The sequence below is a fragment of the Engystomops pustulosus genome, chromosome 4 (genome assembly GCF_040894005.1).
Source record: "Engystomops pustulosus chromosome 4, aEngPut4.maternal, whole genome shotgun sequence".
Classification (NCBI taxonomy): Eukaryota; Metazoa; Chordata; class Amphibia; order Anura; family Leptodactylidae; genus Engystomops; species Engystomops pustulosus.
The window spans coordinates 227,470,708-227,489,050 of NC_092414.1; the positions used below are offsets into that span (position 1 = coordinate 227,470,708).

General features: G+C 49.3%; 1 protein-coding gene across 1 annotated transcript in view; it reads right to left on the reverse strand.

The window, feature by feature from the left end:
- Positions 1-6,696: 6,696 nt before the first annotated feature.
- LOC140125832 (sex hormone-binding globulin-like) overlaps positions 6,697-18,343 on the reverse strand; it is a 66,236-nt gene continuing 54,589 nt past the window's right edge. The window contains exons 3-4 of the mRNA XM_072144706.1: positions 16,343-16,532; positions 6,697-7,062 (exon numbers count right to left, since the gene is read on the reverse strand). Coding sequence (XP_072000807.1) covers positions 6,751-7,062; positions 16,343-16,532 — 502 coding nt within the window. The 3' untranslated portion in view covers positions 6,697-6,750. The remainder of the gene's footprint in view (positions 7,063-16,342; positions 16,533-18,343) is intronic.

Here is an 18,343-nt window from a genome sequence, read left to right on the forward strand (position 1 = left end):
AGAATTTAACAGAAATCATACATTGAAATTAATAAATAAATGTATAATATGTTAATTGGTTAAAGGGAAAAGGATTAAACATAATTACACGATGCATTAGTCCAAACATATATTTCTCCATAACTTCCTATTCCCATCTCTTTTCCCTATCTCTATGGATCGGATCCACCTGAGCTCAGACATAATAAGTGTGACTGCGGTCATGTGCTGGAAGGTCTCGCTGTGGATGGAGACTCGGGTCCTGTTGTGCCAGTGGTAATACTTTATGGTGGTGATAATGAGGTACATGGTTTCCCTGTTGATGCCATCTACATGTGATGTTACCCCATAGATGATCTCTGGGTAGCTTAGAGACTGCAGCCTTGGTATATTCAGCCTGCGAGACACCTCCTGCCATATCCGCCTCCCTCCCCGGCACTCGGTGGTAAAATGCTCCATGGTCTTCTCTTGGGGGCATCCTAGGGGGCACATACGCTCAGAGACGCTCAGAAATTTTAAATTGCCCCTAACAAAGAGCTTCCCATGCAGAGATAACCAGGCGATGTCATAGAACTTTGCGGGAAGCCTCAGACTATTCAGAAACCTCAGACTCTCCTGCAGGGTGGCCGTCGTGCAGTCCCTCAGAGCTGGCTGTACTGTATAGAAGGTCTTACAGATATTAGTGTACAGCTCCTTCCTGGTCCTACTCTCCAGATATGTCTTATCTATTCTCCACTTTTTCAAAGACCTCAGACCATACTCCAGATACTGGGGGAGGAAGCCAGGAGTCCATCGGCCCCTCTTGAGACTCCCGCCTCGCACCAAAGATTCTGCAAAAGGCAATATCCAGTCCCTGACACTACTTACCCACAGGAGACCATTATTTGAGTCCAGGCAACCAAAATTAACTTTCAGAAACATGGAGTCAAAGAAAACCCTTGGATTTAACATATCCAGTCCACCCTCTCTCCTCTGCAGGTAGGTGATCCCTCTTTTTACTGGGTTCAACCTGTTCCCCCATAAAAGTTGGAAGAACAGGCTAAAGAGCCTAGCGGAGAAAGATTCTGGCAAAGGAAAGACGACAGAGACGTAGAGGAAGACAGGGACCAGGTAAGTCTTCATCAGAGTAACCCTTTCTCTATAGGTCAGCCTCCAGTTCTTCCATCGCTGAACCTTTGCATTTCCGGCTTCCAACTTCTCTTCCCAATTTAGTTTGGCATTATCTTCCCTCCCAAATTTAACCCCAAGAATTTTAATATGGGTGGAGGCCTTGGCGAATTGTGGTAGATCAAAGCCAGGAGCAGTGTCCAATGTCCAGAAAGCTTGGCTCTTCTCAAGGTTGACCAGAGACCCGGAGGCCTCTGAGTAGCTTCTGATGGCTGCAGATAACATCTCCACCTCACGAGGTTCAGATATCACCACAGTCACATCATCCGCGTAGGCGACTACCTTCAAAGGCAAGCAATGGGGGACAGGCACCCCCCAAAAATCGCACCGCTGCAGTGATCGCAGAAACAAGTCTATGGCAAACACATACAGCAGTGGACTCAGAGGGCAGCCCTGTCTCACCCCTGCGTCTACTCCGAAAGTGTCCCCCTGCCAACCATTGATCAGAGGAAAGCTCTTCGCCTCTCTGTACAAAGTTCTCAGCCAATCAATAAATTGTCCCGGAATACCGTACTTTGACAAAGTGGCCCATAGATAATCGTGATCAACCCTGTCAAAGGCTTTAGCCTGGTCCAGACCTACAACATATCTCCCACACCTCAGAGCTTTACATCTCTCAAACATCTCCCTTATCGAGATGACTGCTCCAGAGATGTTCCGCCCTCTTACCGTGCCGTACTGAGAGCCTGCCAACAGTGCCGGGGACAAACAGACTAACCTAGAAAACAGAATATTTGCCAGAATCTTCCTGTCGACATTCAAGAGGGCGATCGGCCTCCAGTTCTTGATGTCACTAGGCTCCTTACCTTTGGACAGCAGAATAAGGGAGGACACTCTCATGGATGGAGGCATCAGGTGATTTTCTAGACAATTTGTAAACACATCCACAAGGATCGGGGCTAAGAGGTCCCTGAACTTCTTATAGAATTCACATGTTATTCCATCAGGACCTGGTGCCTTCTTCAGATGTAACTTATCAATGGCCTCTTTAACCTCCTCCTCTGTTATTCCTGCTGTCAAAGGAGAAAAGTCCAATTCTCTAGTGTCAGGGCCTGGAGTTGCCTCCAAGAATTGAGCCATTTTCTCTTTATCCAAAACCTTTTTCTGAAATAACTCAGCATAGTAGGATCTCACCACCCCCAGGATACCCTCCCGAGATTCCTGTAAAACTCCCTGGGAGTCAGTGAGACCTGTGATTGATTTCTTGGCCACACGTTCCCGGCAATTTTCATACGGATCAGGGACGCCTAGAGTCCCGTAATCTCTTTCTATTACCAGGGACGTGTAGCGGCTGTACTGATACTGCTTTATCTCAGACTTCAGTCGGTCAATCTTTTGTTTGTCAACCCCACCCGCCGAATAGAGTGACTCCAATTCTTTCCGCAGCTTGAGATACTGGCTGTACTTACTCTTCCCCTTCTTCACTGACAGTCTCTTCAAGAGGGACCGGATCTCCTCCTTGACGTTCTCCCACCAGTCAGATATGTTTTCATAGAAGTCCTGTCTCTGAAGCTGGTCCTGAAAAAGGGAGTGGACACAGTTCTGGACATATACATCATCCAGGATGCTGGAATTAAGCCTCCATAACCCCCGTCCAATATCAGAACGGTTAGCGGTGCCTAGGTGAAACAATAAGACAAGATGGTCAGAATATGGGACGACCCTCTCAATCATCCCACTAACAGTCTCTGAAGGACTTACAAACGCCATGTCAATTCTACTGTTCCTGTCAGCACATGTGTAGGTATATTTAAGTTTCCTCCCGTCCAGGGTGAACACATCACACAGATGGGCCTGTGATACGATGTTCTGTAGTACTTTGGAGTCTCTGACCACTGCTCTGCCCGAGGACCTGTCACCCGATGTCATGGTAACATTAAAGTCGCCCGCCAATACTACAGGGATCGAGGTAAAAAGATATTGTTTTACCTCATTAAACAGCTGGATTCTCTCTGTCACTGTCTGTGGGCCATAGATGTTGATCAGCCGGAGCCGCCTACCATGGATGGTCACTTCCAGCACCAGGCACCTCCCCATAGCGACCTCCGTCAGCCTGTGCACCGTCACGTCTGTGGTGTTAAACAGTATGGCGACCCCGGCGTACGGCTCCACAGCCAGTGACCAGTAAGAAGGACCAGACCGCCACTCACGCTCAGCCTCACGGAGATGCCCTAAGGTGGTCAGACGGGTCTCCTGCAGGAAGATAACATCAGCGTCCAGATATCTCAGGTGGTCATATACAGCGTGTCTGGTCCTTCTTACTTTAATGCTGTTGACGTTGCTGGAAGCAACTTTTAGAGAGAATCCAGCCATCATAAGGAAACAGAAAAACAGAGCAGCGACCCCCATCATCATATGTCAGAGTCAGAGTCTCCCTGTACACCACCAGTCTCCATGTCCGACTCCTCAGCAGCCTCTACAGGAGGGGGCTTCTTCTTAGTTGGGGGGTCTCCTGTGTCCACCTCACAATCATTATCAATGCGCTGTAACTCGCGCTCATAATCACCTTCTGACTCAGACAGAACATCATATCTGTTAGATAGGACCATGACCCCGGTATCACCACTGGACTTTTTCCTGGTTTTTGGACCTAAGTTGTTTTCTTCCTCTGGTTTACGGGAGGATTTATCTTTTTTCTTTCTTTTGTTTTTTTTAACCTCCTCATATTCCCCAGGTGCTATAGAGGTGGCTGACTGAGGCTGCTCCTGAGTTACCACCCCCAAACTCCCCTGAGCACCATCCGACATCTGAGGTGCTGGTACAGCATCACCTGAGCCCTGTACCTCCCGCCTGGTCAAAATTTGCCCTGACACCAAGGCCTCCTCCTCTAAGGCATCTGCCTCCTGCACCATCTCATCATCAGAGAAGTCTCTGGCGATGTTGTGCCAGGCCTCCGGGCAATCCTTGTGTGGGTGCCCAATCTCTCCGCAGAGGTTACATTTCACCCTCTCACAGGTGGCACTGAGATGACCGACCTCCCCGCACAGGTTACACTTCACCACTGTACATATATTGGCCACGTGACCGATCTTTCCGCACTTGAAGCACTTTCTTGGTTGCCCAGGATAGAAGCAGACGCCTTTCTCTCTCCCTATGAAGAAGGAGTTGGGGAGGTGTAGGGTGATATTATTGTACTGCCTCAGTTTTACCAGAACCTTCCACCCTCCAGTCCAGATGCCGTCGGCGTCTCTGTTCTTAGTGAGGTCAGACACCAGATCACAATGGCGCCTGAGCCACACTAGAATGTCCTGAGGGGGAACAGACTCGTTCCAAAATATCACATTGACCACCACGGTACCTGGCCTGGATATGGGGACAAACGTGAACTTACACCAGCCATCAGTGTCCCTGAACCGGGGGAGTTTATCCCAGAACCTATCCAGACTGGACATAAGCTTAAAGCTGACATCATAGCCCTGTCTGTCTGGAAGGTTGATGACTGCCAGGATATCATCTGGGGAGAACCCCATCTGGCTGCACAGGAGATCCCGCACCACAAACCTCCTATCTGGGAGATCTTCCTTTGCGCCCCTGTTTTTAAAGCGCACCACATTCCTCCTCTTAAACGCCTGCCCCGTGTAGTGTGCGCCGGAGGTGAAGGAGGGAGCGCCGCGGCTCCAGGCGTTTCTGGGAGGTTCATGACAGGGTTCACTCCGGGTATTGGGGGGAGGGTCTGAGCTAGAGCGACCCGACTCAACTGGGGGGCTCGATGTTATAGGGGGGAAGTCACTTACATTATCCTGTACAACCCCCTTTCCCCCATCCACCTCTATGTTATCCTCAGGTGACTGCACATCCCATACAGATTGAGGGTCCCCTCCATCCCCCGACCCATCAGGAACATCATGATGACCACCAGTGTCCCCAGTGTCTGCTCCAGCAGTAGAACCGTCCTGGATCACCACATCACCCTGACACATAGGTGTATGTCCACTGTCCTGCTGTGGTGTAGTGCCTCCTGGGACTTGTGGTGCCTGTGCATGCTCCTGCTGCAGTGTAGTGCCTCCTGGGACTTGTGGTGCCTGTGCATGCTCCTGCTGCGGTGTAGTGCCTCCTGGGACTTGTGGTGCAGGTGCATGCTCCTGCTGATGGATGGCTGCAGACCTTGGCAGCTGCTGTCTTCCCTTCTCGCCCTCATGAAACACAAAGCTTGGGGCCTGCAGTATGGGACGTGTTCCTCTCTCATCAGGGGACATGCTGGACACTGACGCAGCGTCAGAGGGTCTGGACATAGATGTTATGTTCTGTCTGGCAAAGCGTTCCTTGTTCCTATAGGACTCAGACAGCGGCCCCATCTTCTCCAGGACACAGTCCATCTCTCCCACCACCACCGCCAGCTCTTTGCTCAGTGAGTGCAGCTTAGAGTCATACAGGGCGCTACTCTCAGGGTGCGCAGTTTTTAGTGAGTACATGCAGTCTATTTGCATTTGCAGCATCTGTTTGTGGTGACTTAGCTCCCCCATCCTCCTTACCAGTGCTGGGATCTCCTCTGCTAGCCTTAGCTCAGGCGCTCGGGTGGTCTCCTTCACCTGCCGTGCTGGTCTCTGTAGTCCTCCAGGCTGAGTGCATCCACCGGTCTCCTTGTGAGTCACATCTCCAGGCTTGCTGCTTGCACCGGCCTTTGCAGGGACATGTTGTGGCTTCACAGCAGATCTGGTGCGGCCTGGAGCGGCCATGCTGGTCACCACATCCCTCTGCTGCAGGTTTTCTTGCAGGGTTTGTTTCTCTATGGATGTACTCCTCTGTCTGGGTGCAGGAGTGGGGGGCTGTGCACCTGCTGCTGGTCTGACAATCTGCTGCTTCACCTGTGCTCCTCCACGCTGCTGTACTCACTTTCTTTACTTCAGCTTTCTTCTCCACATTACTGCAATTCAGTTGATTCTCTTGTTTACTGAGAACTTTTGGATTTGCATCCATCTTTAGAATTGTCTGGGAGTTTTCTCCCGGTTTAGGCCTGGAAGCCTGGGCCTCGCTTGGGGAATCTCCCCACCCAGGGTGGCCCCGCCCTGGGCTGTCTCCAGACATGAGGAGGGTCAAGAGCTCTCACCACACACAACCTCACCTCTAGGAGGCAGGATTATAGTAGTTATATTCCTGTACATAGGAGGCAGTATTATAGTAGTTATATTCCTGTACATAGGGGCAGTATTATAGTAGTTATATTCCTGTACATAGGGTGCAGTATTATAGTAGTTATTTTCCTGTACATAGGAGGCAGTATTATAGTAGTTATATTCCTGTACATAGGGGGCAGTATTATAGTAGTTATATTCTTGTACATAGGGAGCAGTATTATAGTAGTTATATTCCTGTACATAGGGGGCAGTATTATAGTAGTTATATTCCTGTACATAGGGGGCAGTATTATAGTAGTTATATTCCTGTACATAGAGGACAGTATTATAGTAGTTATTTTCCTGTACATAGGAGGCAGTTTTATAGTAGTTATTTTCCTGTACATAGGAGGCAGTATTATAGTAGTTATATTCCTGTACATAGGTAATTATATTCTTGTTATTGTAGTAAGGTGTTTTTATTTATTTGTGTTCTTTATTCCTGTATAAGGGCTGTATATATACATTACATTGTCACGCCTACTTTTTTTTAACCCTGCCCACAGAATGGGGCCACTTTTACAGTTTTTTTTTCATGGCCACTTTGAATTCCCAGTCCGTCCGTGCACCTGCTGACAGATTCCCTGTTATTGGGAACGTTGAGTGATACCTTTATACAGCAGAGAAGAGGATCACTTACTGGTTCCAGCAGTTCTGTCCGGTTGATGAGGATCCCCCCAACTGAGATTCGCATGATGGTCTGAAGGCTCTGGGTGACCCCCTCTGTCACATGACCAATGCGGAGACTTTGCTCTTCGTCCACTTCAAGGACAATACGATGGTCATCGCTGCGCACCACAACCTGAGAGAGGAGCACAGGGGTCAGGCGGGGCGCAGAGGGGTCAGGCGGGACGCAGGTCCCATCCCTGCTGGTACTAACTTCTGGCCGAGGGCCGGGAGGGGAAATAGTGTCACAGGGCGCAGCCTTCAAATGAAGGAATAAACAGCCAAAAACTAATGTTTTTCCGCTCATTTTGCGTTCAGTTTCTGCTTCAGATACTTTTCCTGCTCTTTTAGTTTCCCAAAACCAATTTTTGGCGTGATTTTTTTTTTGGACATTTAGAACAGCTGCTAAACCTTCAGAAACGGCTTACAGTGCGACAAATGCAAGGGCCCAGAATTCTCGGTAGTGACGCAGTAAGGGGCCACGTGCAGCCACGGATGTGCAGAGCAATGGTCCTCATGCATCTGCACGCGCCACTCATACTTACACTGAGTGCACTCCATGTAATGGGCGTGTGCCAGATTTATTAATGCGACTCTGCACCAGACACCCCTTCATCTGCAGAACTTTGTGGCTCCGTGGACACAGTGAAGCCCAACACAAAACTGTCACAGACATCAGTCCAAAACACTGGGCACCAAAATACAGACCCGGCACCATACCGCCTGGTGAGCAGTGTATCTAATCCCATCCTGCACTATACCGCCTGGTGAGCAGTGTATCTAATCCCATCCTGCACCATACCGCCTGCTGAGCAGTGTATCTAATCCCATCCTGCACTATACCGCCTGCTGAGCAGTGTATCTAATCCCATCCTGCACCATACCGCCTGCTGAGCAGTGTATCTAATCCCATCCTGCACCATACCGCCTGCTGAGCAGTGTATCTAATCCCATCCTGCACCATACCGCCTGCTGAGCAGTGTATCTAATCCCATCCTGCGCCATACCGCCTGCTGAGCAGTGTATCTAATCACACCCTGCGCCATACCGCCTGCTGAGCAGTGTATCTAATCCCATCCTGCACCATACCGCCTGCTGAGCAGTGTATTTGCAACATCCCTGCCAATGCAAGGCGGCGGAGTTGTTGTGAGTAAGCCCCTAATATTTGTGTTCCCTTCATAGTCTGGTCAGCTCCTCTGCAGGACACTACACATATAATTAGGTCATTGTGCAGCGGTAGATTCTGCCTGGATAGGTAAGGGTTAAATGTATTTCATGTTACCATCCAATGATATGCCTCAATGCACTTAATTGTGAACTGGAGTGTGATTGGAAGAGGAGACCGCCTGACCAGGGATTGACTAAACCCTTACAGGAGGAGTTAGAGTTCCAGAAACTTCAGAAGTGAGCAGATCTCTTTAGGCCCAGCCCTCACCTCATGGAGAGTTCAGACCCAGCTTCTGACTGAGAAGAACCACGTGCCACGTGCTGTCGAGCATCGCTCCAGCACTCCGTAGATTAATCTCTGCCACAGAACTTTACCAGCTCTGCTACATCCGGCCCTGCAGTGCCCGGAGCGGTTACCTCACGAGATGGTGGCGCAGCAAGTAATTCCAGCCTGCCAAAACCTTCACTGGCGGGAAACCCAGAGGCATTGCCAAGCTCCACCCCCTGCGCGTGTGGCGCAAAGTACCGTGGAGGAGGAGTCGGAGTGTGAGCGGCCGGCAACGAAGAGGGTTAATCGGCCATCTTGGATTTCGGCGCCTAAAGCCTGCCAGCAGCGTGCCAGCAGCGTGCGCCTCATCCAGAGTCCCGGCGCACGTGTCCTGCGACTGAAGGAGAGTAACGCTGAGCATCACGAGCCCCTGCTGCCTGCCGGACATCGGGAACTGAGTCCTCTGTGCACCGGAGCTGTTCTGTCACCGCGGCTGATCTTGAGTGATTACCGCTGGGGAAGTTAAAGGGGGGTAGAGATTGTTACCGAAGCTAGGTTAATTGGCTCATCTCCCAGGGAATAGTGACTGTGCTTTAAAGTGCCTAAGTTCCTATTTCTGGCCAGCGCCCATAGCAACGGACATTGTGTAACCCCTCAGACTTCACTAGGCTAGCCCAATCATGTCAGTCCAAGACGAAGAAACGGAACCAGGGCAATTCCCGTCCCCCGGTCCCTCCTCAGGGTATCAGAGCATGTTAAACCCGCCAGAAAGCCCCTTCAGCCCTGCTGCAGCCAGTGTCCCCGGGACTCCCACCATGATGCCTCTGACTATGCCCTACTATCTGGGGGCCCCACTACGAAGGAGAATTACACACTCTCTCTAAATTTAGAGCCAAGCTGTTAGCTACCTTTGCCCTGCATCCGCTCACAGAAGAACAGAAAGTGGTCATTTTAACCGGGCAATTAAAGGGACCCGCTCTCCGGGAAGTCAAGTCTGGGCCCCGAGAACAGCGCCAGAATGTGGTCCAAATTCTCAATAGGCTGTGCAACACCTTTGAAAAATGTACTGCGTCAGAAAAGAAGCAAAAGTTCTTCGGAGAAAGACTCAGAGACTTTGCCCTCTCCCTACTGGAGACATGGAAGGCCATAACCCGCCTTGATCTCAAAGAGGCTGAAAACTCTGATCAAACCCTGCGGGAACAATTCAATAATGGACTTTTTGATAGACATCAAAGATGTCAACTACAGATGCTGTCTCTTCAACATGCCCAGGCCTCTTATCCAGAGTTCAAAGAGATTGCCATTGACATACAAGGGGAACGACTGCCCGCTGGACCGCAGAAAGATTCTGAATCCGTGGATATGGAGTCTACGGAAGTTGCTGTCCTAGCAGAACAGATCACCACCCTGGCGGACACCATGATTAAAATACTCGACCGACTGTCCCAGTTGGAAGTAACCATCTCCTCCAAAATGAGGAAACCACCAGAGGACTCTTTATGGCCAGTGACTCTCCGTGACTCCCCATCCAAACATCGCCCAAGGGAGGCAAAGTCTTTAAACACCTGGAGTCAGAAAGAACCCCGTCAGCGGTGCAGCTACTGCCGTAAATACGGGCATGAAGAGAATGGATGTCGTCGGTTAAATGACAAACCCTTGGAGCTACGGGACGACCTCCAAGGGAAGAACCTTTAGGTCCCCGAGATGCCAACTGGATGCCCAAGTTTGTGGGGAGTCACCCCATGGTTCATGTAACCATCAAAGGAGTAACCCTACCGGCCTTAATTGATACCGGCTCTGAAGTGACCACCCTTCGAAGTGCTACCTTCGAGAGATGCCGAAGAGGAGCATCCTTGACGCAGCCTCCCCAACATTATTGCTACCAATGGAAAACCGTACCCATCCGCGGCTATTGGGAGCCCGCACTAACCATTGGAGACACTGAGTTAACCAGGCAGGGCGTTGTGGTGACACAAGTGCCTGAAGACGGTAACTTCTCCCTGATACTGGGTACCAACATCCTCCGCAACTGCTACCCTGAAGTGCTGAAGTCTCTCCACAACTCTCTACCAACAGTTCACAGCAGAGACGGAAGGCAATTCAGGAGACTATGCAGGTCCTAGCGGCGCAACAGAAGTTTGCTGGCCCTAATGGAGAAATCTGCAGAGCCCGGATCAAGGATCCACAACCTGTCCGCCTTCAACCTGGGACTGAGAAGTTAGCATGGTGCCGAGCCTGCATGGCCGTTCAAGGTCAAGACTACCAGGCTATGGTAGAACCACCAGCTGATGAAGACCTGCCCATTCTAGCCGCCAGGAGCCTAGTCACTGTATCCAGAGGACAAGTACCCATCAGACTGCTAAACGTGAGCATCCACCCTGAAGACTTAGTGGAAACCTCTCTGTCTGCCTCTCAACAGCTGGAGGTGATGCAAATTGCTGAGGGTGAGCCTGCCGAGCAATCCTGGTGGCTTGAGCTCAACATTGGAGATGACGATATTACTCCTGCAGACCAAGTACAAGGTGTCCTGAATGTCGTCATGAAGCACCACCCGGCCTTCAGCAAATACCCGCTGGATTTTGGGCAGACTACCCTGATTCAACATACCATCCCTACTGGCTTTCATCCTCCTATCAAAGAGAGGTACCAGCCCATACCTCCAGCCCATTACCAAGAGATGAAGACAGCCAATGTTATCCAGGAGAGTCGCAGCCCATGGGCTGCCCCGCTGGTCCTTGTGAAAAAGAAGGATGGAACCCTTCAATTCTGTGTTGACTATAGGAAGATCAACAATATCACCCACAAGGATGCCTATCCGCTGCCTCAAATCGAGGAATCCCTCGCAGCCCTACTTCTCTACCCTGGATTTGACCAGTGGCTACTGGCAAGTGGCCATGCGCCAGAAGATAGGGAGAAGACGGCTTTCACCACCCCAATGGGCCTGTTCAAGTTCAACAACATGCCTTTCAGCCTATGCAATGCCCCAGGCACGTTTCAGCGGTTAATGGAGAGATGTTTGGGTCATCGGAACTTTGCGACTGTCCTACTGTACTTGGATGATATCATCATCTACTCTAAGACCTATGAAGAGCATCTCCAACATCTGGCTGAAGTCTTCCAAATCTTGACCCAGCATGGGTTGAAGGTAAAGCCCTAGCGTAAAGTACCTTGGACATGTGGTGAGTGCTGATGGAATTGAGCCAGACCCAGATAAAATTGCAGCTGTCCATAACTGGCCTACCCCATCTACTATCTCGGATATCAAGAGCTTCTTGGGATTTGCCAGCTACTACAGGCGATTTTTCCTGAAGTTTGCCCAGTTAGCAGCCCCTCTGCAAGAACTCTTAAGGGGACTGCCAAAAGAGGGCCAATGATCCTGAGCAGCCATTGAATGGACAACAGAACGAGAAGCAGCCTTCCAAATGCTGAAGCAAAGACTAACTGAGCCTCTGGTGTTAGGATACCCAGATTACAATCTGCCCTTCATACTCTACACCGATGCCAGCAAGCAGGGATTAGGAGCTATACTATCCCAGCTTCAGAATGGAACCGAAAGGGTCATAGCCTACGCCAGCCATTCCCTTCAAGAACTGGAACAGAATGACCAGAATTAGAGCTCATTCAAGTTGGAGTTTCTGGCATTAGTCTGGGCTGTGACCTAAAAGTTCAACCCCTTGCCGCATCTGAACACTGCCCGGCTTGGAGCCCTGGAGCCGCGATGGGCTTCCAGGTTAGCAAACTTCAACTTCACTATCAAGTACCGGGTTGGCAAGACCATCGACAATACTGATGCTCTTTCCCGACTCGCTGACCAGTGGGAGGGACCCTCTACGGATGCTCACTGGGAAGATGTGGAGATGCCAGCGTTCTATGCCCGGTTTGTCTGCCAAGAGGCCCAGAGAGTCTACTCCTTACCCTCAGAAGCAGTACCAGCTACCCCACCAGAAGAGGCTGCACCACCGGCTGAGAAAGACCTCTGGATGAGCCTGCAGGCTGATAGCCGCGCCATAGGAGAAATGATGGACTATCTCTCTAGTGGGCGAGTGCCTGAACGGATTCGATGGAGGAGGGCCGATGGAGAATTGTCCCAACTGTGGTGCCAGAGGAAGACTCTGAGTATGCATCAGGGCCTGCTGAAAAGGAGAACTCTGGATCCTATGACCGGCTGTACCAGATTGTGATTCCCCAGAGGAATGCCAAGATAGTGCTGGATATGTACCATGACTAGTCCAGACACTTTGGCACTCAGAAGACTGAAGCTACCCTCCGGAAGCGCTTCTACTGGGTGAACATGAAGGCAGACACCGAGACCTGGTGCCGGGAATGCCCAGGCTGCGCCATTGCTCGAGGAGAGCGACACAATCAAAGGGCCCCTCTACATCCCATTGTGAGCCAATGGCCTCTGGAGATCCTGGCTCTGGATCACGTGAAGTTGGAGCCCAGCAGATCCGGTCACACTTATGCCCTGACAATAATCGACCACTACACCAAGTTTGTGGTCACAGTACCAGTCAGAGACTTGTCCGCCAGGATCACCGCAGCGGCCCTGTGGAAGAGCTTCATTCTCCCTTATGGCTGTCCGGATAAAATCCTTATAGACCAGGGAACTGCATTTGAGTCGCAAGTGTTCCAGGAACTGTGTACTCTCTACGGCTGCAAGAAGCTGAGGACCTCAACTTACCATCCTCAGGGCAATGGGCTCTGTGAGAAAATGAACCAGACTCTCATCAACATGCTGAGAACCCTGACCCCTTCGAAAAGGGTTGATTGGCCGAAGTTACTACCGGAGCTAGTTTATCTGTACAATAATACCACCCATTGCTCCACAGGATACACTCCCTACTACTTGATGTTTGGGAGACATGGCCATCTCCCTGCTGATATGGCCTTGGACATGGAAAACCCGATTCCCAATCTTTACTCCCTCAGACTGATTGGGTTCAGGAGCATCAGAGGCGTCTGGGGGATGCCAGAGATATTGTGGATCTTCGGGTGGAAGAAGCCCGAGACAAACAAAAGAGAGACTTTGACCGCAATGCCTGTGCTGAGCCCCTTACCCCCGGAGAACGAGTGTGGCTTAAAAACAACCATCCCACCATCCCATCCTTACTCCAGCGAGAGTTACTCCAGAGAGGTCTCCATCCCCGCCACAGTCTCCAGTGCTGCTGCCTGTGGAGGAGGACCCTGTCCCCGAACCTTTTTCCCCCCTCGTCTCTGAGGAGCCTGTGATCCTTACTGCAGTGCCTGATTCCGGAGATGACGACGAAGAAATGGTAATTTTCTCTCAACAGGAACTCGGGAGATCTCAGCGAGAGATAAAGGGGAAACCTCCTGCGTATCTGCAGGAGTACCAGCTGTCCCAACACAAAGGTCGAAAGCCAAAGGCCATCTGCTTTGCTGATCCTGAGGTACTCACTGCTACTGACTGCAACTCTGATACAGAGTAATCCCTACGGGCTGTAGCCCTTTCCAGGTACTATGTATATATTGTAAATATGTACCATTTTCCTGCTATTCCCAGTTGGGCTGAGCGCCCATATACCTTATAGAGCCAGAGAATTTCCTGGGACTCTTTCCCCTATTTATCATAGAGTCAAGAGACTCTCCTTGAACTGCTCACTATTGTTATATGCTATGTTAGAATCAACCTCTGCTGACGCAGAGCCCCATCTCCATGAAGAATTCTGTCCCTCCACATCTAGAGGAGATCCTTTGTTCATTTGCACTTTTCCCCACATCAAGGCCTGTGCCCAGAAGATGGACTTTGTCTTAGAGCCTTCTGAGAGACTTTTAGCCAACGGCCATAGAGGAAAAGTTTCTAATGACTTCATTTTTGCACTTAGTGGGGCACATTTACTTACCCGGCCCATTCGCGATCCAGCGGCGCGTTCTCTGCACAGGATTCGGGTCCGGCTGGGATTTAAGATGGTAGTTCCTCCGCCGTCCACCAGGTGGCGCTGCAGCGCCGAAAATAATCTTAACGCCCCGGAATGCACCATCCCATAGAAGGTGAAGGTGAGCGCTCCCCAAGCGACACATTTTCGGTTTTTAAATGCGGCGGTTTTTCCGAATACGTCGGGTTTTCGTTCGGCCACGCCCCCCCGATTTCTGTCGCGCGCATGCCGGCCCCGATGCGCCACAATCCGATCGCGTGCGCCAAAAACCCGGGGCAATTCATGTACAAGCGGCGCAAATCGGAAATATTCGGGTAACACGTCGGGAAAACGCGAATCGGGCCCTTAGTAAATGACCCCCAATGTCTTCCTTTGCAGAAATGGACATTCTGTTTGCAATTTCTATGTTTTTTTCTCTACAGGAAAAGAGACATTCTTGCTATTACTACTGTGATACCAGTAAAGTTTCATGTAACGTTTGTAATGTTAAGCCATTTACCCATTGGGCTGTTTAAAGCCAATGTGTGTTAACATGTTTGCACAACTGTCAATGCCATTTTGTCAGTAAGTTTGCACATAACCATTTTATAGGCTTTGCAGGATTGTAGCGAGACTGTGTTGGACCGTCTTTGTATTTAAATCCTGATCGCAGGCTTACGCCTAGAACCCGAGCTCGGTACTTGTGTGGCTTCTGTAAACTGCGGGTCCTTAGGGGACAGGGGGTGTTCATCCAGTAGCACCTAGATGTCATACACTCAGGGTAAGACCGTCAGACGACAGGTAAAAGTGTACTGTATGTATTGCACGTACTTAATTGTATTACTATTTGTCGCTAAGGAAGAGGAGTTTTTGAACAAATATTCAGGCCTTGGTGCAAGGAGTGGATTACAGGACATGACACCACACCTTTCCCTACTATACAGTTGGTTCAAGGGCGTTAGGCCCTGGTGGGGGATGTTGCATACCTAATCCTTTAATGTTTGACACTGTTGTCTTGGAATCCATGCAGCACAGATAGAGGAGTCTCTGGTCACTCCTTGCACTTTGTGGATAAATATATCAGGGAATTGTATCAGTTATGGCTAAAGTAGGAAGCTCTTCCTGCTCTACAGCATGTTGCCTGCAGATAGGACACTATGTATAATGTGCTCAGCTCCTCCTACTCTATAACATACTGCCTGTAGATAGGACACTATATACAATCTGCTTGGCCCCTCCTGCTCTATAACATGCTGCCTGCAGATAGGACACTATGTACAATCTGCTCAGCTCCTCCTACTCTATAACATACTGCCTGTAGATAGGACACTATATACAATTTGCTTGGCCCCTCCTGCTCTATAACATGCTGCCTGCAGATAGGACACTATGTACAATCTGCTTGGCCCCTCCTGCTCTATAACATGCTGCCTGCAGATAGGACACTATGTACAATCTGCTTGGCCCCTCCTGCTCTATAACATATAATCCAGTAGAATAAAACCTCTTTTGTGACTGGAGCTCAAAAACGAAAACGACGATCCATGCACGTTTCCTACTTATTTGTGCACCAAACACAAGGGATCACTTTCAGGGATAAGTCACCATTCAGACCAGAAACCGTCTAGTCCCAGTCTCCTCCACTCACTGTATATAAGAGACATATCCAGACATAGTGTAGACAGTTTCAAACTTTTAAAACTTTTATTTCCAGTTCTACTCAAATATGTAGATAAAAAATGCGCATATCACAAATAACTCCACGAGGACGCCAATCCTTGCCCGATCCAGGGTTTCGCCTCTGTGCTTCTTCCGGGGCATCTTATATACAGTGAGTAGAGGAGACTGGGACTAGACGGTTTCTGGTCTGAATGGTGACTTATCCCTGATCGTTTTCGTTTTTGAGCTCCAGTCACAAAAGAGTTTTTATTCTACTGGATTATTGAATAGTGGATGTTTGCTGGATCCATCTAGGACCGTTAAGGACAGCTCATAAGAGAGAAGGTGCAGCACCACTCAATTTTTGTTGCTCTATAACATGCTGCCTGCAGATAGGACACTTTGTACAATCTACTTTGCCTGGGTCGTGGTTTCCCTGTGCTCCTTACCTTGTGCCAGGCCCCATCATTGATTCTTCGACCTCCATTTATAGTCACTTTTGCAAACTGGTTGTGAATCTGGATTTCAGGGCGACCATTTCGAAGTCCTAAGAGAAACCACTCTCTACCACCTGCTGTGTCCCCAAAAATCAGCACACCCTCGGGGTCATAGGTGCGAACCTCAAAGGCAGAGAATGGTCTGCAAGAAGAAGGAAAGAAAGTGTCATCTCTTGATATCCATCAGGGTGGGCGCTATGGGTAGGCAAAGTGGGCATTTCAGAGGAGAATCTCTTGTTTCAAATGAATTTAGAATCGTGTTTCTAGGTGCCAGGGATCCGGAGATATTCAGGTTTAAAGTGAGGATTTCATGTGCGATTTTTACATCTAAAAATCACTCCAGGTGGCATTTTAACAGTTAATGGGGCAGATCTACTTACCCGGTCCATTCGCGATCCAGCGGCGCGTTCTCTGCGGTGGATTCGGGTCTTCCGGCGATTTACTAAGGCAGTTCCTCCGACGTCCACCAGATGTTTCTATTGCGCTGAATGCACCGGACTTCACCAAGCCGGGCTGAGTGAAGGTAAGCGCGTGTCCCGCGACACTTTTTTTAAATGTGGCGGTTTTTCCAAATCCATTGGGTTTTCGTAACGGCCACGCCCCCGATTTCCGTTGCGTGCATGCCGGCGCCGATGTGCCACAATCCGATCGCGTGCGCCAAAATCCGGGGGCAATTCAGGAATAATCGGAAATATTCGGGTAACACGTCGGGAAAACGCAAATCGGGCCCTTAGTAAATGACCCCCAATATCTCCGTTTTCCTGACACTTAGAAACAAATTTAGATTCATATAAAAGAGGAGACTCTTCTTTAATAGGAAACAAGAAGTGAGGTTCTATGTGTCACAGAGCCAGAGATACAGCCCCCTGAAATGTAAGCACCCCACTCCAGATTCTTAGCCATCAGGCTGCAGGGAGAATTTGCTGCACCTCACAGATGATGGAAATATTCACTTTTATATGTTACTACATTGTGATAAAAAAATAATATCAACTAATATTCAGGTTTTTAACCGTCTCCTATCCAGAACTATCTAAGAACACACTTTCTCTCTTATTGCCTTTTATTTCGTGATACGATGAACATTCGATCCTCTTCACCTACATATTAACACCGCGACCCAGAACATGTCCATAAAGTTATATGTAACACCAAAAACACACACATGTTCCAGAATATACACATCTAAAAGTGACTGACTTATTATCTCATTAGCTTCTGGTCATTTACTAAGGGACCGAATCGCGTTTTTACGCGTTATCCGAATTTTTCCAATTTGCGCCGATTTTCCCTGAATTGCCCCGGTATTTTGGCTCACGTGATCGGATTGTGGCGCATCGGCGCTGGCATGCACGCGACGGAAATCGGGGGGCGTGGCCATACGAAAACCCGACGGATTCGGAAAAAATGCAGATTTAAAAAAAAAAAAGTGTCGCTTGACATGCGCTTACCTGCACCCAGGATAGGATAGTGAACTCCGACGTCCTTCAGCACAGCAGCGACACCTGGTGGACGTCGGAGGAACTACCTTAGTGAATCCAAGCAGAACCCGATTCTCCGCAGAGAACGTGCCGCTGGATCGCGAATGGACCGGGTAAGTAAATCTGCCCCATAATTATTATTTGGGTCACCATTGAGTAAGGAACATACAGTGATAAATCTGTGTGACGCTCAGTGCAATTTCCTGCAAAAATAGTGGACCCTGTGGATGTAACGTTCCCTTTGCTGCATGTTTTGGTGAATATACGTATGGGCTCTGTATGATCTCCTCACATCTTACTATTTTAGGAAAGTAGATTTTCTTTATATAAGTGTCTGGATTTGTACAGATTTTAGAGGAAGTTTTGAATTTTCATGCAATTTTTGCATTTTATTGCCGTTTGCTGCAAAGTTGCATGAAGGTGGTCGTGTGTATGAATTTTAAAGTTATTCTTGTTTACATGGAGATTTCTG